General features: G+C 36.9%; 7 protein-coding genes across 11 annotated transcripts; 3 read left to right on the top strand and 4 right to left on the bottom strand.

Annotated features, from left to right (window-relative positions):
• Nucleotide 1: 1 nt before the first annotated feature.
• Nucleotides 2–1,271, bottom strand: LOC105697684 (parkin coregulated gene protein homolog). The gene is made up of 4 exons (XM_012421247.2): nt 860–1,271; nt 470–788; nt 237–386; nt 2–177 (listed from the first exon to the last, which is right to left on the bottom strand). Exons 1-4 carry the CDS (start codon nt 959–961, stop codon nt 17–19), a joined length of 732 nt encoding a protein of 243 aa, XP_012276670.1. The 5' UTR covers nt 962–1,271; the 3' UTR covers nt 2–16.
• LOC105697682 (DNA-directed RNA polymerase III subunit RPC1) lies at nt 1,271–7,247 on the bottom strand. Its single transcript, XM_012421244.2, has 20 exons — nt 6,921–7,247; nt 6,696–6,831; nt 6,467–6,616; nt 6,070–6,405; nt 5,667–5,999; nt 5,461–5,598; nt 5,173–5,370; nt 4,861–5,097; nt 4,415–4,748; nt 4,074–4,323; nt 3,773–4,002; nt 3,355–3,705; nt 3,111–3,279; nt 2,696–3,035; nt 2,443–2,630; nt 2,227–2,374; nt 2,000–2,152; nt 1,720–1,920; nt 1,516–1,649; nt 1,271–1,409 (listed from the first exon to the last, which is right to left on the bottom strand). Exons 1-20 carry the CDS (start codon nt 6,962–6,964, stop codon nt 1,325–1,327), a joined length of 4,155 nt encoding a protein of 1,384 aa, XP_012276667.1. The 5' UTR covers nt 6,965–7,247; the 3' UTR covers nt 1,271–1,324.
• A 270-nt stretch (nt 7,248–7,517) lies between these two features.
• On the top strand, nt 7,518–10,402 carry LOC105697723 (exocyst complex component 3). Of its 2 annotated transcripts, none has more exons than XR_001103873.2 (2): nt 7,518–10,235; nt 10,291–10,402. XR_001103873.2 is itself a non-coding variant. In XM_012421326.2 (2 exons), the coding sequence occupies exon 2, from the start codon at nt 7,838–7,840 to the stop codon at nt 10,097–10,099; it is 2,262 nt and encodes a 753-aa protein (XP_012276749.1). In that variant the 5' UTR covers nt 7,518–7,687; nt 7,746–7,837; the 3' UTR covers nt 10,100–10,159. The 2 variants fall into 2 exon arrangements, 1 of the variants encoding a protein (XP_012276749.1); XM_012421326.2 differs by lacking the exon at nt 10,291–10,402 and having other exon boundaries at nt 7,518–7,687; nt 7,746–10,159.
• LOC105697724 (alkylglycerol monooxygenase) lies at nt 10,285–15,402 on the bottom strand. Of its 2 annotated transcripts, none has more exons than XM_012421327.1 (10): nt 15,330–15,402; nt 14,656–14,856; nt 13,158–13,285; nt 12,587–12,738; nt 12,418–12,521; nt 11,988–12,150; nt 11,765–11,916; nt 11,530–11,664; nt 11,357–11,470; nt 10,285–11,279 (listed from the first exon to the last, which is right to left on the bottom strand). In XM_012421327.1, the coding sequence occupies exons 2-10, from the start codon at nt 14,806–14,808 to the stop codon at nt 11,004–11,006; spliced, it is 1,377 nt and encodes a 458-aa protein (XP_012276750.1). In that variant the 5' UTR covers nt 14,809–14,856; nt 15,330–15,402; the 3' UTR covers nt 10,285–11,003. The 2 variants fall into 2 exon arrangements, with proteins under 2 accessions (XP_012276750.1, XP_012276751.1); XM_012421328.1 differs by having other exon boundaries at nt 14,656–14,850; nt 15,330–15,376.
• A 770-nt stretch (nt 15,403–16,172) lies between these two features.
• Nucleotides 16,173–17,757, top strand: LOC105697737. 3 transcript variants are annotated; one of them, XM_012421353.2, is made up of 3 exons: nt 16,173–16,397; nt 16,640–17,060; nt 17,289–17,747. In XM_012421353.2, the coding sequence occupies exons 2-3, from the start codon at nt 16,649–16,651 to the stop codon at nt 17,462–17,464; spliced, it is 588 nt and encodes a 195-aa protein (XP_012276776.1). In that variant the 5' UTR covers nt 16,173–16,397; nt 16,640–16,648; the 3' UTR covers nt 17,465–17,747. The 3 variants fall into 3 exon arrangements, with proteins under 3 accessions (XP_012276776.1, XP_012276774.1, XP_012276775.1); XM_012421351.1 differs by having other exon boundaries at nt 16,393–16,460; XM_012421352.2 differs by lacking the exon at nt 16,173–16,397 and adding an exon at nt 16,405–16,531 and having other exon boundaries at nt 17,289–17,757.
• Nucleotides 17,758–17,818: 61 nt separating this feature from the next.
• On the bottom strand, nt 17,819–19,951 carry LOC105697736 (B-cell receptor-associated protein 31). The gene is made up of 3 exons (XM_012421350.2): nt 19,759–19,951; nt 18,947–19,247; nt 17,819–18,884 (listed from the first exon to the last, which is right to left on the bottom strand). Exons 2-3 carry the CDS (start codon nt 19,212–19,214, stop codon nt 18,460–18,462), a joined length of 693 nt encoding a protein of 230 aa, XP_012276773.1. The 5' UTR covers nt 19,215–19,247; nt 19,759–19,951; the 3' UTR covers nt 17,819–18,459.
• A 356-nt stretch (nt 19,952–20,307) lies between these two features.
• Nucleotides 20,308–22,474, top strand: LOC105697577 (alpha- and gamma-adaptin-binding protein p34). The gene is made up of 7 exons (XM_012421017.1): nt 20,308–20,390; nt 20,464–20,667; nt 20,738–20,907; nt 20,997–21,111; nt 21,177–21,335; nt 21,416–21,538; nt 21,618–22,474. Exons 2-7 carry the CDS (start codon nt 20,604–20,606, stop codon nt 21,794–21,796), a joined length of 810 nt encoding a protein of 269 aa, XP_012276440.1. The 5' UTR covers nt 20,308–20,390; nt 20,464–20,603; the 3' UTR covers nt 21,797–22,474.
• The last annotated feature ends 99 nt before the right edge of the window (nt 22,475–22,573 follow it).

Genomic DNA, 22,573 nt, shown 5'->3' with positions numbered 1-22,573 from the left:
TCACAGTTAGAGTATTTTAATTCATCATACAAGATTCATACGTTGGAACCATATACTTTATGTTAATGAACGCATCCTCACCTCCGTACCTTTCTAACACTTCAAGAGTTTCTTGTATTAGATCTGCGACGTTCTCTCCCTTTTGTTGAGAATAATCTATACCTTCTCCAAGATTTACTGAAACATTTAAATTATTTTATATAAAGCGGGAATAAATGTCAACATCAAGTTCTTACCATTTTTATCTTTAAGTAAATTGGGAATAGGTAAAATTTGTCTAAAATATGGCACCAACGCCTCGCCCACGCAATCAGCGGAACGGACCAGCCGTTGTAAGGTTCTCATGGTGTTACATATTATTGCCGGCACTTTTGTATTCAGAGCATCTAAAAATTAGCATTATATATTCATTTAAAAATTACTTTCGTTACCGAATCGTCATTTTTATAGAGAAAATCGTGATTCTAACTTTTAATAGGAATAATTAATTGCGGTACCACTGGCAACACTTTTGGACCACCGTGTTCCAGCATGTCAGATATTCCTTGTTCGACCAAAAACTTGTACGGATATTCGGTTTCCGTCAAACCGTCGAAAAAAAGAGGAAGGTAATGTTGAAAATCTAACTCTTCAATTTTAACTTTCCAATTGATCTTCGGCCCATAGCCGTCGTTTTCCATTGAAATTGGGAATACTCCGCGACTGTAGAATTGTCGAAAGGTCGATGGTTTTGGCGGCCGCGGTTTATATAAACCGCATTTAGGAGGTTTGGCAACAACCGTATTTTCCTGTCAAAACAATGTTACGATAAAATTGAAGAAAGTCAATTATCTACGTAGTATGTCTTCAAATATTTTACCTGCAATGCTTGAATCGTAAAAGCTGGCACGACCCTTGGCTTCCTGTTATATCTTGGAATGTCCTTTCGAATTTCAACCCAGAACTCTTTTTCATTTACCATTTCCGCTTTACACCGAGCGAGACATTTACTTCTTTTATGTTAATCAAAAGCGGAACTTGAGAAGCTCAAACAAACCGGTAGTTGTATTTCTGGTATTTCTGTCCGGCATGAACCCATTTATAACAAAATTCTATTTCGCGAGCATAAACCTCGATATAGGAAATATGTAATTTATCTGGCATTAACTGGCGGTAGAGTATGCGGATATTGAATCAATTTAGATCAAACAAAATTCATCTCCATAGCAACCAGTTCTCCCTACTTTTATAGCGGTGGTATAGGAGCCAAAGAATATGATTCATTCGAGTCTCGTAATAAATTAAATAGTGTTTTATTATTAAATTTTAGGATTTTACAGTTAAGTTATGTTACAGTCTTCGTAGGTTTCTTGTGAAACTGCGGATCGTCGAATACCAGTTGTCTCTTGCGTGGCTCTTCCTTGTCAGCTGTATTGAATCGTTAAGGAATATATTCTGAAAGAATAATTTACTATGCATGGATAATTTTTGTAAATTCTAAATAACACCGTACAACGAGATTTTAGAAAAGGATATTTGTGAAGTAACTTGAAAATTCCAGTTCCCACAGGAACTGGTATGCCCATTATGATAGATTCGGACACTCCACATATTGCATCTTTCTGCCCATAATAAGCAGCGTCGAACAAGTGATCCGCTGTTTTTTCAAACTAAAAAACAAGTATTAGTTTAATTCAAGTTTAATATTTTCGATCGGCGAATATAGGTTGTAGGAGTTACCGATGCCAAGTTCAGTACTGATTCCTTCATCTTTGCTAAACCTTGTCGCGTGATACCAAGAACTTCTCCCCTACTTGTCATCAGATCAGCTACTAACATTGGATGTCTTCTGTCAATGCTCATACCATGATTTTCCATCACCAACTTAATTTCAGTCATGATCGTTGCTCTTGCTGCCTCAATTCCGAGCGTTCGAAATACCTAATAAATTGCAAATTATTAATCCGATTACGACAGGCGATAAATTAATCAACGACATTGTTATCTATTCTCGCCGCACCTCTATTGTATTATTCGACGTGGTTTTACATCCGAGGACTCCGTGCGTTGCCATAACTTCACGTAAATTATCACCTTCGACAAACAACTTGTACTTTGTCTTTCCACTGGAGTCATCATTATGAATAACAGCTCTAGCTACGGATGATAATCCCTGAAATCAAAGTAACTCCATGTACTCCATGTACAAGTCAAAAGATAAATTGCATGGATACTTTTCAAGTTCACCTTGATAACAACATTGGGTATCATCTCTTTGAGTTGTGTGAGAGCTGAATTTAAACTATGCTTCTGTCTATTTGGACTGATGGTGATGATGGAGTCCCCTCTGACATTCACCAATTTAGGATGTAGCCTTAGCTTCGATATGCATATCCTTAAAGAAATATACTTTCTTATAACATATATTTTATGTGCCAAATATAACAGGAATAATAAACATACGAGTATCGAATGGAGTTGGCGTCAACTTCCAGCTTCAATAATTTAATTCTGTCTGTATCGAGTTTGACCAAGAGGAAGCAGTCATCGGGCAAATAAACTTCTTCTATGTATTCAGTTACCTCGCCCAATGTAGTTTTCTCTATTCTGCCCTTAACTCGTCTTGCAAATTCTGGATCCGTGTCGTTTTCCTACGAAGATATAAATTGTAGAAATTCGTAGTTAATTCAATATGGAGATTCTTGAGCTTCCTCACCAGTGTAGCAGTTATAATCGGTGTGCTGATCTTTGGATTTGCATTAATGATTTCTTTGATACGCGGTACACCTTGAGTGATGTTCATCGAAGCTACTCCAGCGAAGTGGAAGGTTTTTAATGTCATTTGAGTTCCAGGCTCTCCGATACTCTGAGCCGCAAGGGCACCCACTGCTGTACCTGGCTCGATCTTGGCTCTCATGAATTTTTCTTTACAAGTGTGAATAAATTCTACCAATTGCGAAACTGTGAGTCGCTCCAGTTGCGATATCACTCGAGACTTTGACGTCACATTTTGCCTAAGACGAGCGATTTTACGCGCTACCGTTTTGAGAAAAACCCTAAAAAAAAATTCGACATTTATATCCCTGTAAGAAAGAGCGTACTAGAGTTTATATAGTTCATAATAAACTTACTCAAGCTCCTGTTTAAATTCAATACTAAGGCATGCGTACTCCTCAGAATTTAGTAATTCGTTAGTAGCCTTTATCACGCTCGGTCCATCCAGGGACGCTTCATCCTTATAAGGAGATTTCGCCTTTACATGATCCAAAACTCTTTTATAATCGACTGGACAATCTTTCCCTGTCAAGTGATAACGTTTAAAATCGCACATAGGTATATATTCTGCACTACGATAGATCAGAGAAAAATATATACCCTCCATATACGTAGGATCCAGCCCATCTCCACCGTATAAAACTTGCACAATGTCGCCTACAGAATTTCTAACAGTCATGTCATAATGCAGACACAAATCTTCCAAACTTTTGACTAATCTCCTTTGCATGTAACCGGTTTCCGCGGTTTTCACAGCCGTGTCCACAAGACCTTCGCGTCCACCCATCGTATGGAAAAAGAATTCAGTTGGCGTAAGTCCAGAGTAAAATGAATTCTCGACGAAACCTTTGGCAGCCGGAATTTTGGAATGTCTTTCGAAGTGTGGCAGAGCTCGGTCTTCAAATCCATTAGGTACCCGACGACCACTAATGGCTTGTTGGCCAACACAAGCTGCACAGAGGACTTGCTTTGTTCAAAAGCTCTTTCAACTAACACAGTTTAATTCATTAAAAATTACCAATCATTTGAGAAATGTTGATAAAACTTCCTTTACTGCCTGACAAGGCCATTACCAAAGGGCTGTTACTAGGATGGAGTTCTTTCAAACAAGCTTTCCCAGCATGGTCTCGAATTACTGAAAGTTCCTTTAACATCATAGCTTCCAATGTTTCTTCTTCCGTACACCCAGGTTGACAAACAAGGCGGCCCTCTTCCATTTGTCGAATATACTCAGTGCACTTAGAGTATCTACCAGTATGTTTCAATTCGATTAACAATAAATAATGTGTTTTAAATATTTATTTGAAGATCGCACATACCCAGCATTTAAGAGTTCCTGCTTCGCTCGAAGCAACCCTTGACCAGGGGTCACATCACCGATGCCAATAGAAAATCCTCGATTCATAAGAAAGTAACTAGCCATTCTGGCTAATCTCCACATAGCTGTCGTTGCCGCATCTTCTCCCCAATCTCGAAGAAGGACATAAAATATATTTTGTTTCGATCCTGAGCCTAAGGTCGATTTATCCATCGAGCCTGCTAAAAGCTCTGAATTGCGAATAATTACGACTGAAAGAATAAACAAGTATTACCTTTTTCTAGAGTGCTCTATATTTTTTTTTGCTTTGCTTTGCTTTACTTACTTCGTATAAGAACTTACATGAATCATTGATGCATAATTCCTCACTGGTGGTATAAGCTCTACCCTTTGTCTTTAAATTGGCTTTGATGTTACACTTTTTAGTTGGTCTTAAAATTAAGCTAAATATTTGTTTTCCAGTCCATAGTTTTCGCGGCTTTAAGATTGCAGCTCGAGGAAGATCAATATGCATACCTGCATCTGCACCTGCTAAGAGACAACTAGCCAATTGACATGCTTGATCTTTATTGAGAAATGTATCCTTTTGTGTTAACAAGTAGCCACCCGTAATAAAGTCTTGAGTAGCTGCGATAAGTAACTCTCCATTACGAGGCGTTACCAAATTAGCTTTATTCTGAAACATTTTGATGATTTAATATGTTTGTTCTTTACTTAATTATAATTTTTACAATAAAGAAACATTCAACAAATGTTCTCAAAGTTTCGTTGAGCATTTATTCACTTACCCCCATCAACACTAAGGCTTCTGCTCTTGCCTCTTCAGATTGTGGTAAATGCAGGTTCATTTCATCCCCATCAAAATCTGCATTGTATGGTGTGCAAACACATTCGTTAAACCTGAATGTTCTGTGTTCAAGTACTTTGGCTTTGTGAGCCATGATTGACAATTTGTGTAAGGAGGGTTGTCGATTAAATAACACTACATCGTCATCTCTGAGATGTCTCTCGACTACATCTCCATACTATAAAATTCATATTAATTCTTAGATATGTTAATGTGATAGCTTTTTTGTTATAATAGCACTTTTAAAACTCACTTGCAAATCTTGTGCAATCTTTTGTCTGTTACCATAACGTAGAAATTTTTTAAATTGTGTCTTGCCCTGTTGTACGAAGTTAGCTCCTGGATGAACATCTGGACCATTTTGTATTAAAGTTCTCATCAATTCAATGTTTGAGCGATTCACACGTTCAGGGTAAGTTAGAATCTTTGCAACATGAATTGGTACGCCAACCTGAGAATATAAATGTAAAATTATTGAATCTTCTGAAGTTCTTCTTGAACATTGAACATAAAACTATTTAGTGTAATGCATAAAACTTACCTGCTCTATCCGAAGGTTGGGATCAGGGGATATAACAGTTCTGCTAGAAAAGTCTACTCTTTTGCCAGACAGATTACCTCGGAAACGACCTTGCTTTCCTTTTAATCTCTGTACCAATCCTCTACCTGATTTTTTTGGCTACAATAACATACAAAAGGTAATTCAAAAATGTATAGTTTTCATATTAAAATAATGAGACAACTAACCTGCATGTTAAGTGGAATACCCGACATTTCGCTATTAATATACAATGCGCAATGTAATTGAAGAAATTCCCAATCTTCATTATACATCTGTACCTTTGCACCACTTTGTCTATGTTTTTGTATAACATCATTAATGAATACAATTTCAGATAACTTCATCGTTAAATTATCTTCGTTTGTACCTGCCTTTAAATCAGACACAACACTTGGCCTAATACAAATTGGTGGTACAGGAATCCTAGTTAATATCAAGTCTTTCGGTAATGCACAATTTGGATTCATGAGTAGTAATGGGACATCACATGATGGTATCCGTTCCAATATACCCTGTACCTGAGGGGGATTATAAAGAATTTTAATATTACTGGAGTACTATATGAAAATTTAATTACAATGACCGTACCTCCAATGGATTTAATACGTATACAAGTCCACTTTGTAAAATTCCTTCTATTTCCTTATTGTCTTCCAATACATCATTATACTCAGCTAATTTTTGTTGGACAATGGGATCAGTTTTCTTCTTGGTCTTATACTTTTCATGAACGATTTTGAGTAAGCCAGCTTTCTTAACCATTCCATTTAATTCTCCACAATGTGGACAAGTAGTTATCTTTTTTGCTTTATCTAAAATTTGCCTTCTTAAAGCCTTACGACCGAGATAACTTAAATTAGGATTAAGGACACGGGTCAAGTAGAATTTTTTATCCGTACTGTTCAACAGTACATGTGAACATTTCTGTAAAATACAATTACAAGAATTAATATTTCATTACTTTGAAAACCTATAGTGAACGCACCTTGCAAATACTCTGTAATATTCCAATGATCGATCTGAAATAACCAACATGAAAGACAGGTAGTTCTAAGTCTATGTACCCAAAGTGACCAATGCACTCATTCAATGATTTTCCACATGTTCCGCAACTGCTCATGTTCGAACATATTCCCTATAAGTCATAAATTGATATAACCAATTCAGAAATCTAGACTTAGTAACATTTCAATACAAATATAACAAATGATTACCATTCTCCTGTCAAGAACACCATACTGAACTGGTGTCCTCTGGCTATCTTGGGTATAGAGATTCTTCGCCACAACATGGATGTGAGCCTGGCGTTCCATGTTGTGGCGACTATCCACTCCAAAGGAAACATGTGATCTGTTTCAAGAATTCCCTAATTAAATACAGTCTCGCTCTTAAAACAACACACACAAAATTATTCAAAAACATGAAAATTAATACCATACATTTTACGTGCAACATCAGTCTCTCGGAACTGTTCCTTCACCATTTTGAGGTTATTGTATTAGTCTGTCGTGAATCAGTGCTGATTGAACGCACGTTTGACAATTCTTAATAAGCTATGGAAACACTCTCGACGCGTAAAAGCAGCGTAAAAGCTTCTGGCCTTCAATTTCCATTATGTAGTCCAGTACTTCTTCCGCTATCAAAAAAAATCTTAAAATCTCATTGGAACACGTGCTTCTGCTACGCGTAGCGCCATTTTGGAGCCATTCGTAGATAAACCAACAAGCGATAAGGCGAACTCGTAGGGAGAATTTTTCTATTATCACTTTCTGGATGTTTCTGAAAAAAAAATGTATTTAGCTCCGGAAACTCCGCAAGATTGCAACACATAATCTCAGCAGCGTAGCAAACCCGTCGTGGAATAAGGTGTATAACCATACTAAGCGTGGAAATGTTTCGGAAGGGCATAGCCAGATGGCAGTGATATATTTGGAGATAAAATCCCTATCCATGGAGAGGGGAAAATGGAGAGGGATTTTTGGCAGCCCTGCCTGGCTCAGTGTGAGAAGCTAACCCTTTGACTATGTAGTCAAAAGGATTTCATACCAGAGATGAGTTGGGAGATTGCTCACGAGCAGGGTCGCGCGATCAGATCCTGTGCTGCCCTTTGGTTTCGTACAGTTTCGTACGTTAGCTTTCACAGTGTTTTGTTCGGCGGTTCATCGGATGTGTTCATTCGTGTCTATTTTGATTTTCTGCAATTAAGGTAGAAACGATAGTGCAACAGATTACTATTCTCTTCATTTGCTGCATTCCTATTTCAGAGTCTATTGAACGCTAAACCATGTTTTAAACAACTAAAATCAAATAGACTTTATTAAGAAGTAAGTTACACGGTCTTGTAAGACTCGTCACAATGATTGACTTACAAAAGTTGGAAGACGAAGCTAGAGCGACGGCTACAAAACATGTAATAAATATGCTTCAACGTCCTGGTCAGTTAGAGAAAGTAGAACAGTATAAACGTAGGATTAGTCGAAAGAAGGCTTCTGTCGAGACTATGCTCAAAACTGCCATGCAGAGTCAGTTGGATGGAGTAAGAGTTCGTTTTGATCAATTACAAAGTTCATTGGAAAGCATATCTGCTGTTCAACATGAGCTTGAATCTATTCGGCAGTCATTTGAGGCTACAGTGGAATTATATACAAAATTACAAGTGGTTCAGGAAGAGAATATGCGCCATTCTCAGTATGCTACTGCTAAGGAGAATTTAAAGCATATATTTACCGTGCCAGAAAGCGTGGAAAAGACCAAACAGTGGATTAATGAAGGAAAGTTGCTGCATGCCCACCAAAGTCTTATGGATCTTGAAAATTCCAGAGATGATCTGCTTTATGAACTTCACAAACTCCCAAATCAGTCAACGGCTGATAATATGACTAAGGTTATGTTGAAGGCTTACTTTGAAGAAGTTGAAACATTATCATTACTTATGGAAAAGCAAATTAGATTAGTCCTAAGCAGGACATTAAATACGGTAAGAAAGGAACCTACAGTCATTGTCACTGCCCTTCGTATTATCGAAAGGGAGGAGAAAGCTGATCAATTTGCAATACAGAGACAGCGGCAAAGTGGTTTTTTACCCCCAGGCAGGCCTAAAAAGTGGAAAGAAATGGCTATGAAAGTTCTTGAGAAATCTGTAGCTAATAGAATTGAAGGTATTCAAATGGAAGAGAGGGCTGACGATAAAATGTGGTTGGTCAGATATTTGGAGTTGACAAGACTTTTGATTCTAGAAGATTTAAGGGTTGTCAAGACACTCTGTGGCCCGTGTTTTCCTCCTCATTACGATATTGTACATAAATTTGTTGAAATGTATCACACTAATTTATCTCAACACCTTAAAGATATAATAGCAGGTGGTCTTGAAGGAAACGAGTATGTTTCTTTATTAGGATGGATTGTAAACACATATATGGGTCCAGAATTAATGAGCCATCCTGAATTAAACATAGACATAGCTGACATTGGGCCGTTATTAAGTGGTGAGATATTGCGCGAAATGCAAGAAAAGTATTTAAAGAACATGTGTCGAAACTATGAAGACTGGACCAAGAAAACTCTTGAAACGGAAAAGGTTGATTGGTGGAGTGGTGTTCTACCCGAAGGTAGTTCGCACGAGACGTACTATCATACAGCTGCACCAGTTATAATTTTCCAAATGGTGGATCAGAATCTTCAAGTTACCAAAACAATTGGTGCAGACTTAACGGCAAAGGCCCTCGTTCTTTGCATCGACCAAGTGACTAAGTATGGATATATGTACCGTCAAGCAATACTTGAATTTAAGAGCAAACACTTTGAAGATAGAAGTCGAGTTCCATACTTTACTCATCATATGATTACAGTAGTAAATAATTGTTTGCAATTCATTGAGCTAGCACAACAAATGAAGCAGTTATACTGGGTACCAGATGCCGATTGTAGTGGAGAGGCAGCTGTTAAATTCGAAACACTTCTTGCCAATTATCAACAGCTAAGGAATGAAGCAGCTATGATTTTATTGGAAGAATCCTTCCTGGATTTGGAACTTCATTTTCAAGATCTGCTTACACCGAAATGGTTGTCTTCTCCTATTCCAGTGGAAACTATTTGTGTAACCTTGGATGACTATTTTCAAGATTATAATCATCTGCGTGTAAAAAACTTTGAATATGTCATTACAGAAGCTCAAAATCTAATCGCTAAGCGTTATATTTCGGCAATGTTACAAAGGAAAGTATCTCTGAAAACATATGATGAGTGCTTAACTTGTACCTCTAAGATAATGACTGAAGCAGAAAAGTTGAAGAGTTTTTTCACAAGAATTGCACCGAAGGTTGCTAATTTTGACTCTCCGTTCGAAATTATCAAGCGTTTAGCTGAAGTATTGCGCTGTGAAGATTCTGAAATTCTCTCCCTTGACTTACATTCGTTAGTTGAAAAGTACCCAGACATGACCGAGGATCACTTGATCAGATTGCTGAGTCTTAGAGGTGACATACCTCGCAGTGAAGCTAAAGAAAAAGTCACATTCATTTTTGAGGCCCAACGTAATCGAAGAGTAGCACAACCAACATCAAATAGTATATTCAAACAAATCATTATTCAAGATAGTTTCCTCAATTGGAAACCGTGAATCTATCCCAAGACAGTATTTTGTAGATGTATTGGAGGTTTTAAAAATCCCATATGCCTGCCTTCAAATTCCAATTTAAATGGACAGTAGGGGATACAATCAGCCTTGATGTCGGAGTGGATGTATCGTTCATCTGGTAAATATAAATATCTCATAACGGCGATAAGTGAATTATCAAATGTCCATTTCAGATTAGTCCAGTGCCGATTTGTTTAATATGGCGACATGTTACATTTTTCTTAATACTCAGTGAGAATGAATCGCTCTAGTTATCTTATAATCGTGTGAAGGTACAGATGTAATAATTGATTTTGAAAAGTAACAGTGATCCATTATGTAATGGGTACTTTCACGTGACCACTTATATTCTTGTTGTGGGAGCAAATATAGCTGAAAACATGGCAAAGCGAAATTTACATGTATAATTTTGTACCATGGATTGGAGTATAATAAAAGTTAACAAATCTGTATACGACATAATACCACAACTATTTATATTGCGAATGTACTTAACATGAGTTTATTTAATAGCATTATTACATATCTTATGCGAAAATTTTAGGAGACACTATTAGAATTCTCTTAGATTTTTGTTGAGGAGACAAATTTTCTCTCTTTATTTATACATAATTTTAATCATATAAATTTTTCAAAGGAGAAATATACAAATGTAAAGATGAAAAGTTATCACCAATTTTTTAAAAAAATGTTCGGTAACCACAGGAATAATGGTTCTAGTAAAAACTGCGATATTCATGGGTTATGTGTGGCTCAAGGTCGTTAAGTAACAAAGCTACCTCATGAAATACTATTCTTGATTACAAGGATGTCTCACATCTGTTTATACTGTTTTTTATCGCGACACTAATAAATAGAGTTCAAGTCTAATGGTATTTAAATATGTTCACGCGTCTTTGATTCGCTGTGTTTTCAGTCCTCGGTCAAGTCTTGTTTTACGTGCTATGTAACATACCCATAAGCAAGTCGACGTTATGTGCACATAGAATACTACCTTGTATAAAGTCTTATTATACATATTATTTACCGTCATTAAAAAAAATATGCAGCGGATTAGTTCCGCAAGGCTGGCATACCTTGATCTGTCAAATAGCAAACCAATTGTTGTCAATGCAAATAAATTGTTTAACATTATCAGTCTAAAGTCAGTGTCTTTTAAATCCTGAAATGAAGACATTTTACAAAATAAAAGTAATAGTACGGTAATAAATCGTGAAGCTGCAGAAAAAATAAACTTACGAGTACGTTGCCGTAGAGTTGAACGTGACTGCAAAGAATCAAACAAAACTGCAAAGATATATATACAGTTAGCCACATTGGAACGTGTGGATCATATTTAATTCTTGACGTGATCTGTGAAGAAAAATTAAATTACTGCAATTGTTCCGTGCCAGAAATATTTCTTTTCTTACATTGAGTTTAAATTCATCCAGTCCGAGGCGAGGACTACTTGGAAACCAACTAGGACCCTTCCAGATCACAGAGAGTTTATCTCCCCAAAACGTCATGGTTGAACATTTTTTGAGCATTTCTCTTGTATAAAAAATCTGTGAATTAAAATTATACGTTCGACAATTTTTTGACGGAACATTACCTACGTTGCGTGGAAATTTTTGTTTTTTAATCCTTATATTTCATTGGACTTACCTGTAAATACAGCGGATTGAACGAACGAGGATTCATTACGAGACCATATATTATGTCTTCTTTTGGTCTTTCTTCCATAAAGGTTCCAAATATTCTGTCCCATATTATAAACACGCCGCCATAATTTTTATCCAGGCAATATAAGTTACATCCTAGAGAAATAATAGTCAGTACAATTTTTCTCCGAAATGATGCTGAATCAAAATTAAAAAAAAAGAGTCACCATGATGAACTCGATGATGTTTCGGAGTATTTAAAATGAATTCCAAAGGTCCTAGATTCTTGACAACGGTCGTGTGTATCCATAACTGGTACACTAAATTTAATTGGTGATGAGTTATAAAATGCGATGGAGGTATGACCAAGGCCAGTGGCAAGTAGAACACCTGCAACCAATCGATAGGAATTACCATATACCTGTATGAAAAATACTTTTTGATGAATTTTACAATTAATTAATATTCCGAGTATTTCATACGTGACGCAATAGTTTCTTAGATACAAAAGATTCATACCGAAATTATTTGTACAAGAAGGAAGTTTTTAATTTCGATTAAAACCAGTTTGAAAGACGACCTCGTTTGTAATTTGATCTGATTCGTCCGTGTGTCACCTAGTTAGAGATACGTAGCCTGGTTAATAATATCACTTACGAAGCTGCACCAATGCTGTAAGACGGACTGCCGCAAACCGACAGCAAGATTAAATTCCTCGCTGCTATGGTGTACTTGATGCTGGGCCCACAGTACATGGATTTCTGTAAACGACGGCAAAGGTTTTATTGAATTTAAACGATGCGATTGCGAGGAGATAGGAGACAACCATGATTTGCACGATGCACCCAGTAGTAACAGAAGTCCACACCAATGACGGTAACATACCACGTCCAAAGGGAATCCCAGGGTAGACCGCATACTCGATACCTCTCGTAAATCCAGATGTACGCGTAATATTCGACTCCACGGAAAAGAATCCTGAAAAGAGAAAAAGAAAGTCGCAAATCTTTCCAATATTCAAGGTCCACCGATATTGCCGTTTTCCCCGTTCCAGCAGTTTCTCGGTCAGCCATTATGTAACATCCTACCGGGTGATAATGACATTTTAATACGATCGATAATGCCGTTAATAATGCGGGTAATAATAATTTTCTTCATACGTCGGGAGGCGACGTGAATGAAGTAATCTCGGACGTTCGTTGGCTAAGGCTTGGCGAGAATTTAAAGTACATTAAACTTGTTTGCGTTACCTGTATTCCAAGGAAATACAAAACCCGGCCGGCAGAACTATCGGTAGCAGAAATTAACATTCATCGACGACGTAACGCGTTAAGCGAACTGTTCCGAATGCAGTTTCACGCATTTGTCAGCATACTTTTAAAGTCATGGAAACCTACCGCCAGGATTCTTGAAGTATCCAGTGAGAAAGAGAAGTCACTTGATCGTTCAACCGAAAAGAGGTTTTCTTCCTTCGGAGCAGTATGAGGTGTTCCAGGACGATGAGGACGAAAAACGAGAGCCAGACCTGAAAAATGTTAAAGTCAAATTAACGATACGTGTTTTCTCCGACTCTCTGTAAATAATATCTGACGAGTGCATAACATATATAACTTGCGAGTAATATAAACGTACACTCTGCGTGTGCCGTGCGTGGCACTAAATTACCACCGTAGCATTGAGATTGACATGTTTACGGTCACCGACTTAATACCATAACGATTAAATTGGATAATTACTACACTTATAGTTGCTCGACTTTTACCGTTATGGGTTGAATTCGGTTACATCAAGTCGATTACGAGCAATTATTACAGTAACGAAGTCGAGATCGTAGAGCATTGTTCGTTATCAGATTTCTTCCCTATAAAAATATCTGGATTTGAAATAATTCGACCATGAAGAGCAGAACTTTGGAATGGAATATATTTTTCGTTCCCATTTCCGTCGCGTACTTCTACGAGTAGCAGAGTATATCCAACACTTCGTCTAATGTTTACATGCATGTGTATCTATTCCTTAACGAGCCCGTTGGTTCTAATCTCGTTTCAGTAACTGCAGTGTTATCGCTACGTTATCATGCTACCCAGTCTGTCGCGAAATCTTTGTACGCATTTTGCATTTTCATAAAATATTGCCGATGTGACAACTTGCGATAAAGAAGAAAAGTACATTTTTGGCTGACTGCGAAAACTCTAGATTTTAAACTTCTCAAGGACGAATTGTGGATTTACGCCCGAACTGGTTATTATTTCAGGTGGCTGTAATATTGAGATACGCCTGTGGCAATTTTCCCTCATAAAGTACTCCGAAAGGGGTCAAATCGAACTCTATACGGAGCTCTTCGGAGCTGATCCCGTTCTACTCGATTTGATCGCCAATTCCACAGCTCCTCTATATTCCGCGAAGCGAAGCCTGCAAAAGTGCGCATTAAATTTAACAGAGGCGCATTTCCCCATCGAAGGTAGTAGGCAATCTTTTTTTAGAGGAGCTTTCAAAATAGCAACGAACATTTCTGAGAGTCACGTCTCGTGTTATTCGGCACAACGAATCGAGCAGATAAGATATAACGAAAGATAGATTTACGGAACGTAAAACTTAACCATTTCTAATAATCGCGAATCCCCTTGCTCATGAAAAAAAAATTAAAGAAGGCGATATCTTCATAATGTAGTCTCCGACGTTCCTGCAAAATAATACTCGTATGTTATCTATTTGTTGATGATTGGAAATGTCGGTTTTCCTTCTTGCAGAAAAAGCGGGCAGTCTTTTTGCAGAACAATTCTCGCAGTAGCTTACAGATACGGCTGAAATCACTGTAAAAGGTAATTGCGAAGATGCTTGATAAGCTTAGACGTCTTTAACGCAGATAAGGGTTTGAAGGGGATCGAAGTTTACCTGCTGCTGATAATCAGGAACCGCATCTGGCGACTCGAAGGTAGAGTCGTAAGGATTTACGAGGTACCAGAGTTGCCCGAAATTCTTGACTTGGCCGATGTAATCGATGTTTTCGTCGTGTGTAACGTTCATGATTTGTGTTCGATAGGTCATCGATGGTCTGCAGTTCGACGTCCAGTAGATTCGACCTTGAACCTGCACCTTAGTAAAAATTACACAAATTATAATTAAATTTACGCACGGGTGCGGTTTTTTTTTGTTAAAATCGTTTAGAAAGCAACGCACGAATTTATGCATCAACCTAATATCATTACTCCTGCATTACTTTTATATTCTGCTAAAACTAATGTCCATGCGAATTTATTCTAGTGCAAGGAAACCGGTCATTGTTATTAAACTACAATTAAAGTATGAAATGTACATTAGGTCAGTAGAAATGCGTTACTAATTGACATGTCGTCAAAAATTGCCAGATTAATCGATCTTCTTATCTGAACGCAATTAAACGTACCTACTCTTTGAATTCGACCGCGATCAGACCGTAACGAAGGTGACGCGATTTTGTAATTATATTTTACCATTTTGGACGGATTGAATTTGGAGGTTTTGCTACGGCTAGTAGTTATTTAATTACAGAGCTTATGTGCGCTTGATAATGCAGTCGTAGTACTCACGTGTGTTAAGTGCTTGGACGATCTAAACCAACCTCCGAAGAGTCTTCTTATCGTCTGGTTCTGATGGTTTAAATGCGCCGACGAACGCGCGATCGACACGATCTGCGCATGCGCCCCTATTAGCGATGCGGTAACAGAAGCCACGATAGCTGGCAGAAATACTTATTATGTAGTTTATTATATATTCGTCACGGTGAATGGAAAATGTTGAAAATTGATATGTTTTATCATTAGGTCGCGTTCCAACTACTGGCCTTTGGCGATGATACTGATGATGCCAAGTAACGGGTTAAACTTAGTAACAAACACCGATAAGCACCGTGAATGCATTATCGATGTGCTTATTAAACGCTTCCTTTGTATTTTGAACTGACAATTACGTTTAATTGTTTCGGATAGCGTTTTTCTTCGGTAAAGAAGAGGAGAATATTTAGCGATACAATGTATATGTTAAGTGGGCAATTCAAATAGACTCTGTAATAGATTTTTGAAAATGGCGCCGCAGTATGTATTGCGAGTTTAAAGCTGGCTTACATGGCCAGTATATTTTCGTTAATGCCACAATCTAATTGGTGACTCACTAGGAAATAAAGAGGTGCCATCTTTGAGGAATCATCGCGAAGCTTAGACTCGGAAATTTGAATATAAAATTGCGTTTTTCAATTGGACGAACGGATTGGGTGAATCCTCATAAATGTAGGACGTTGCCGGAGTGAGCCCGGCGTATTCGACAGAGATGAGTTGGGAGATTGTTCACGGGCAGGGTCATGCAATGTCCTGTGCTGTCCTCTGGTGGAGAATGTAGACGGCTAACGCACTTACCACCTGATGTAGTTTTCGATGTAGTAGAAAAATTATCTTTCTATTTCTATATTACTTCATATGCTAGATACATCCTTTGTTTATAATACAATATATATAATGAAGTGATTCAACATACATTTTTTCACAGTCGGAAGTCGCTGTCTTTATAAATAGTTAGTCCATTTATCACACTTATCAACTGTTGTTCGCACACTCAGGAAATTTCTTGTGAGAGTGAGCCCTGTTGTGTGACTTCATTGCGAGGTATGTGCATACATACATTCCTGTATGAAGGCATTAACAATTGACCTACTGCTCCGTCTGACAGTAAATATATTGAAATATTTATGTAACTTCACTGAGGTGGGCAACGATTGCTCTTAATTTGAGGACTGCTGGTAAATTGTGTCATAACCACACTTTTATGAATTGAATCTGAATCCAGATTGTTTTTGTCAATGAGGTTCTGTTACGAAATTTATACAGTTTTTTTTTTAATAATTTAGGTTGGGAAGATGGGTGCCAGTTCTAGTACTCGCAAGTTAACCATTCCTAATAAAGAGGAGGTTGGTGTCATTAAGCTGTCCACTGCCATCGTAGAACGTTTACAGGGCAGTGGTGAAACTGCTGCAAATGTAGCTGCCACTGATACTGCGGAAGTAGGAACGTCATTTACACTGGCTGCTCCTCTTCCTGAAAGGAATTTTGCTCCTCCGCCTTCTGGCGAAGTACCACCTTATCCAACTCAATATCCAGGATTTACTATATCTGCTCTTCAAATGCAACAATCTAAACAAAGAGAAATAGAAGATCAAGAAGCATATTGGAGAAATCGCTTACGGAATCTACAAAAGAATCATGAAAAAATCAATAAAATCTTGGAGGATGAATACAAGAGAGCAGTGGAAGAATATTCTACTCCAGCAGGTAATTTGTGAAATGAGAGTTAAATTTGGATGTTTTTTTAAATTGATGTCATTCCATTTTGACTCTGTAACCTTGTTTTATGAAACATTCAAAATAATTTATTTTAATGATGGCTTTGGAAAACAATTCTTTACTTATACTTATTTTTCCTTTAGAATTAATTAATCAATGATAATAATGCATGGTAAGAGTTTAATGAAACATGTTACATTTTTCATTTTAATTTAGGAAAAAGGGAAGCTATAGCAAAGTATTCGGCTGTACCTTGCACAGAGAATAGTCAAAAAGTCCTCAAATGTTATCAAGATCACCCAAAAGAGATTCTTAAGTGTTCCGAGTTAGTAGAGGAATTTTCAAACTGTGTTGACCAACGGCGCGCCCGTTTAATTGCTGCGCGCTGCTAATACATCGTTTGATATTCATAGCAATGCTGAAATTCTGTGTTCCTATGCAGAAATTAATTATTTAGTTCCCAATAAATTATGCTCTAATTTAAGGATTTATACGGAGTCATTTGTGTTGAAACGTACCCATGATTCTATATACTGAATCGCAGGCCTGTCCTAAAGTGGGAGCTATAACAATGGTTAACTGAGATGGCTTTATACAATGTAAAAATTGTTATTGCTGTATACATTTAGTGTATATTGTTATGTATCATAAGAATTAAAAATACTCTAAAAGGTCTTCGTACTCACTAATATGTCGAGCTAATCCATTTGAACATCTCATTCATACAGTAAGAAAAGAACTTTTAGGAAGATTTATTTGATGATTTATTTTTCACTTTCAATATACTCCTGACACTTCTTTATACAACCTTTACAACATATGGAGCTAATAGTACGGTTACAAAAATCTGACATAATCATTATTTTAATGACACGTGAGAAAAATGAAATGTGTAAACAAGATGAAGATGAATACATACAATACCTCTCATTATTTTGAATTTTCTGTCTTATAAATTTAACTGACAAGAGCAATGTTGCGATCCGAGCATCCCAGAAAAAAACACTCGTATTTAAAAGGCACCTTCATTAAAAATAGAAGTCAACCAGTAGACAGTATTGATATTTGAAAATGTTTCGTACCTCTTATTTTCTTATCAGATAGTGCAATTCTACTTCTATAAGCAGTAAAATACACCGGATTCTGCATTAATGAATATTACAAAGAGGAGGTTATAGTGTAAACCAAGAATAAAAGTGTATTAAGTTGATATATCATTTACTGTATATAAAATCCTAGTAGCAGGTATAAATATGAGGTGATAATAATGTTAACTCATATGTAATAAATCTATACAACGTGAAACCTCACAATAAGATGGAAAACCTCAACAGGAATCATAGGTGAAACTTCATTCAAAATAAGTAAAATGGAAGAATTCGAAGATTTAATCACTTTTCTTATCACCACTCGAGTGTCCCTGTTTCACGTGTTCTTCACTCAAGCGGTCATATTCTTTAGCCAGAGATGCTGCTTGTGATTTAATGGCTTCTTTGTCCTTCTTTTCCTTTGTCAATTCATTCTCCAACTCATTAACTTTAGATTCCAGTTCTTTAATTTGATTCTTCAGTTCGGAGACAGCCTTATCGTGTGCCTCATTGGAATCATTTTGTGCACTCTCTCCTTTCTGAGACAGAAGAGTTCTTGCCGTGGTGGTGGCGGATTGAGCCTGACGCATTGCGGCCTCACTTTGGGCCAATAAAGTAGCTTGTGCTGAGATCAAGATTACCAGTCGACGAATAACGAGGCATAGGAAAAGTGAAAATCCAGAAATGTAAAAGTTTCGTTGGGCTCTGAACAATCTCATATTACCTAAAATAATAAGGTTATATAGTTGTGTCAGTAATAAGAAGTTAAGAACGACAACCGCATACCTTGCATCTCAGCATCCAAATGAGCATGTTCCCCAGTTTCAACGTTAGAATATTTGCGCATTTCTCTAATAGCATCCAACAGAAACAGAATCAAAACGGCAAGTAGTACTAAGAAATAAATTGATGCCTGATTGCTTAAGCTTTGAAGAAATCTCGATCTGAACAGTTTTTGCCATCTCTTTGGAGAAGCTACTGGAAGTACTAGTAGGAGAACAATAAAGATCTCTGCATAGAGAAACCCAGCTATTAATGTCCACTGTAGACTCATTGTTTTTGGTTTTAGATCCTTGTATTCGAGTAACTGAAATCAAATGATTACAAGATACACAGGTGGGGATAATGCAACGAGAACACACCCATTTCTATTTTTAACCATAAAAAACAAATTAATTTGCCAAAGTTATTATAAGATTACGTACACTAGTAAGTACAATATAAAAAATCCATGAAATCACAATAATGAGTATCAACACCTTCGTATTCTATATTTTTTACAAAAAGATCACGAACGACACGTCATTACAAACAATGTATATTCGTAATACAGGAATATGATTGATAAAGATATAAATAGTTCGATGAATTCCAGAATATATTTTAAAATAATGATCGAAATTCTTAAGTCTCTGTATTAAGAAATAACGAGTAAGATCTCAAATTCGTGATTCAGGAATTGATTTCGGCGAAATTTTAGCATCATTTTTTTGATATCGCGGAATAGCGCAGATGAAATATCGTTTCTAACGTGCGATACGAGTTGCATTGGTTCTATTAAAAATGTATATTTTTAATAAATGTTGATGAAACTTTACCGGCGATGATGACTTCAGTCTTCCGTGATATACGGAATTTACAGGTAGTAAGTTCAAAGTACAAGAGTGGAGAAATTTTATAAATAAGCTGCAGCCAGTGACGTCATGCAGAACAGTGGGAAAGATATTCGCAGATTCATTTACACCGATGAATTCAAACGTGCTCTAGTGTTATTCATTCTTTAAAGATTTTGGAATAAAAAGTAAGGTCTTCAGTTTAGTTGCCTAGAAATAGCGCCACTATTTGAATTGATAACGTTGGTATAAAATGATGTTGACACAACATTTATCAATAGCAAATATAAAATCGATGTAAGGTAGTATGTATACATGATTTTGTGTTACCGCGGTGTGTTTATCAGAGGTGGGTATTAAAATAAAGTAAATACCTAGTAATTTATTGTAAAAAGGTACGTAAATTACCTAGGGTATTTTATTTACACAATCCTGGTAGCAATGCTGAATGTGGAACAGTTTAGGTGGCGGGCCGCTAGGTGGCTCGTTGATAGTTACAAAATATTGAGCGTGTGCATTTGCTATCAAATTGTTTGCTACTCTCAGATTAAACAGGATTGAGAAAATAGAGGTTAGCTGGGGGCAAGATTATACGTAAATTGACACAGCTGGACTAGGTACTGTAATTGGAATTGTTGTAAATGTTTAATGAATGATAGATTTTCAATTAAATGATTAATTTGGTTTTAGGTATGCTATAAGATTATCGCAGACTCGAAAAAGTGATTTCTTGCGTTAGCTTTGGTTGATTCAGTCAATGGATCTTTTTTACCTTGGCGTTAATGAACAATTGTGTACCTTAATTGGATTTACGCTCTAAAGAAACAACGATGGATTTACCACGTGTGCTAATTGTGAGTAGCATCCCTGGGAAAGCAAGCGAAATTGCCCAAAGTGAGTAAACATATTGATTGACTCTGGCAAGGAAGATTTGTAATGTCCATACTAACAATATTTTGTTTAGGTATTGGGTCTGACAGACTGTCAGTTCAGCATGAAACTGAATATTACATTTGGAATATAGATAATAAATACTACACGGCAAAAGTTTTATTATGCGCTTTGCAAAATACAAGTATTGAAGTCGATGCTGAGAACGTGGAAGCACTGATTGTATATCATGAACCAGAAGCGGTGAGGAATTGGTGTAATACGTATATATTTAATTGTTATTAGAACAGAAATATCAATTAGTATTATTATTTCATTTTAAAATAATTCAGGATAAAGAGGCATGCGATTTGGATCAGTGGATTCCAATGATAGCTTCTCTGAATGAGGCTGATGTTCACATACTTGCGTGCAGTTCGATTCCTAACGGAGTTCTTCGAGACAAAGGTAAGAGGATATGTTTTCTGTAACCAGAGGAATCTGCAGCAGTTATCCTTCATGTGTATTCACAGTGGTAGAATGGTGCACGCTTCGTAAGATCGAGTTGGTGACTTTGGATGATGCAGGTTGCAACGAAACAACAGATGCATATGACGATCGCGATACTTGTGGATTAGACAGAATCATAGAAGCGCTTACTGCACACACATGGTCCAATATGATTCTTAAAGGTTTTGAATTCATACCTCGTAGCATTACATAACAACTGTGAGAAAAGGAATCAGGATTCTGAGATAATAATTCTCGGCAGATCGTCCCTCATTATCTCAGGAATCATCTGTGGAACTTAACCGAGTCGGAGACCAGTTTAGAAGTATTTGCTTAGGTAATGGGCATGACAGTAGCGAATCCTTGCAAGTGGATCATATTTTAGGTAATAAGTGTTTATTTTTATATATAATATGATAAAGTTAGGAGACTGTATCAATGAGTTTCAAGTGCCACTGTTCCAGATGGCATTATGGGTGGAGATAATACCGATTTTGGTGAACTTTTCGGTCAATTAATGGCTATGAAAGAACGAGCGGCTTCTCTGCCAGCAAATCAAAGAAGGGTTGCAGCGGAACAATTAGTTACAGCTTTTTGGAAAGCCATGGGCGGAGATCTTTCTGAATTAGATGGGATAAATTAAAAGCGAATGTACCTGAGCATAATGTGTAAACACAATGATAGGTCTGTGGTGGAAATCTAAGATCTCATTAATTATTGAAAGCTGAGGAAGCTACCGAAAGAACAGAATGTAAAGTCGTTCATCCATTAAATTATAATTTTGTATAATATTTAATCCTGATCTCAATATCAGGATGATACTTTACAAAACAATTCAATCACCGACATTCTCATGAATCACTGTAATTTATCCCGTTGAAGTTGTAGAGAGACCTCTCGTTTCAATTTGAGCTCAAACATAGGAGTACAGTGAGGCAAAATGTGGAATGATGACGATTTGGTACCAGTTACAGTACCAAGTGTGTCAATATAAGTGCAACATCATGTTTTATATAACAACTTACATCTCAAATGACGTCAAAATCAGAGGCGCATGTTTGCTGCTCGTAGGTTTGATTGTTCAGCCCACAAAAAGGGCTCCGCCCATAATTTCATGGTGTTTCGAAAACACATATGAACACTTTCCGATTATTTTCGCAAGCTTTTTATATTATAAAAAACCACGTACTCAAACGATAATACCATCTTGTTTTGTATGTCACGCATGCTCCAAGCCTGACTTAATTTTTATCGTATATAATCGACTTATTTCGATGGGTGATGTCAAATCGGTTCGAAATAAAATAATTGTACGTACCGACCACTGCTTTCTTATCCCACTGGTATAATTGAAGTTCCTGAATCGATAGGAATCGACAGGGGTTATCTCGTGGTGAAACAGACTTTCTGAAATTTCAAC

Source organism: Orussus abietinus, unplaced genomic scaffold (genome assembly GCF_000612105.2).
Source record: "Orussus abietinus isolate OABI.00-Male unplaced genomic scaffold, Oabi_2.0 scaffold39, whole genome shotgun sequence".
Taxonomy (NCBI): Eukaryota; Metazoa; Arthropoda; class Insecta; order Hymenoptera; family Orussidae; genus Orussus; species Orussus abietinus.
Note: the sequence above shows the minus strand (reverse complement) of the source record. Positions and strands in the feature narration are given on the sequence as shown.

What these genes read in the sequence shown, in the direction of transcription:
- LOC105697737 (XM_012421351.1), top strand. Translation starts at nt 16,422, where the DNA reads ATGAAGGCATTAACAATTGACCTACTGCTCCGTCTGACA. An exon ending in ACCTACTGCTCCGTCTGACA is followed by an intron (nt 16,461 to 16,639) that starts GTAAATATATTG and finishes TTAATAATTTAG; the next exon opens with GTTGGGAAGATGGGTGCCAG. An exon ending in AGAATATTCTACTCCAGCAG is followed by an intron (nt 17,061 to 17,288) that starts GTAATTTGTGAA and finishes ATTTTAATTTAG; the next exon opens with GAAAAAGGGAAGCTATAGCA.
- LOC105697724 (XM_012421327.1), bottom strand. Translation starts at nt 14,808, where the DNA reads ATGACCTATCGAACACAAATCATGAACGTTACACACGACGAAAACATC. An exon ending in TTCCTGATTATCAGCAGCAG is followed by an intron (nt 13,286 to 14,655) that starts GTAAACTTCGAT and finishes AACATTTTTCAG; the next exon opens with GTCTGGCTCTCGTTTTTCGT. An exon ending in TGGATGAATTTAAACTCAAT is followed by an intron (nt 11,471 to 11,529) that starts GTAAGAAAAGAA and finishes TTTTCTTCACAG; the next exon opens with ATCACGTCAAGAATTAAATA.
- LOC105697577 (XM_012421017.1), top strand. Translation starts at nt 20,604, where the DNA reads ATGGATTTACCACGTGTGCTAATTGTGAGTAGCATCCCTGGGAAAGCA. An exon ending in AGCAAGCGAAATTGCCCAAA is followed by an intron (nt 20,668 to 20,737) that starts GTGAGTAAACAT and finishes TATTTTGTTTAG; the next exon opens with GTATTGGGTCTGACAGACTG. An exon ending in CGGAGTTCTTCGAGACAAAG is followed by an intron (nt 21,112 to 21,176) that starts GTAAGAGGATAT and finishes GTGTATTCACAG; the next exon opens with TGGTAGAATGGTGCACGCTT.
- LOC105697684 (XM_012421247.2), bottom strand. Translation starts at nt 961, where the DNA reads ATGGTAAATGAAAAAGAGTTCTGGGTTGAAATTCGAAAGGACATTCCA. An exon ending in ATTAATTATTCCTATTAAAA is followed by an intron (nt 387 to 469) that starts GTTAGAATCACG and finishes GCTAATTTTTAG; the next exon opens with ATGCTCTGAATACAAAAGTG. An exon ending in TTTACTTAAAGATAAAAATG is followed by an intron (nt 178 to 236) that starts GTAAGAACTTGA and finishes TAAATGTTTCAG; the next exon opens with TAAATCTTGGAGAAGGTATA.
- LOC105697736 (XM_012421350.2), bottom strand. Translation starts at nt 19,214, where the DNA reads ATGAGTCTACAGTGGACATTAATAGCTGGGTTTCTCTATGCAGAGATC. An exon ending in TTTGGATGCTGAGATGCAAG is followed by an intron (nt 18,885 to 18,946) that starts GTATGCGGTTGT and finishes TTATTATTTTAG; the next exon opens with GTAATATGAGATTGTTCAGA.
- LOC105697723 (XM_012421326.2), top strand. Translation starts at nt 7,838, where the DNA reads ATGATTGACTTACAAAAGTTGGAAGACGAAGCTAGAGCGACGGCTACA.
- LOC105697682 (XM_012421244.2), bottom strand. Translation starts at nt 6,964, where the DNA reads ATGGTGAAGGAACAGTTCCGAGAGACTGATGTTGCACGTAAAAT. An exon ending in GTGTTCTTGACAGGAGAATG is followed by an intron (nt 6,617 to 6,695) that starts GTAATCATTTGT and finishes TATGACTTATAG; the next exon opens with GGAATATGTTCGAACATGAG. An exon ending in GTATTCCACTTAACATGCAG is followed by an intron (nt 5,599 to 5,666) that starts GTTAGTTGTCTC and finishes ATGTTATTGTAG; the next exon opens with CCAAAAAAATCAGGTAGAGG.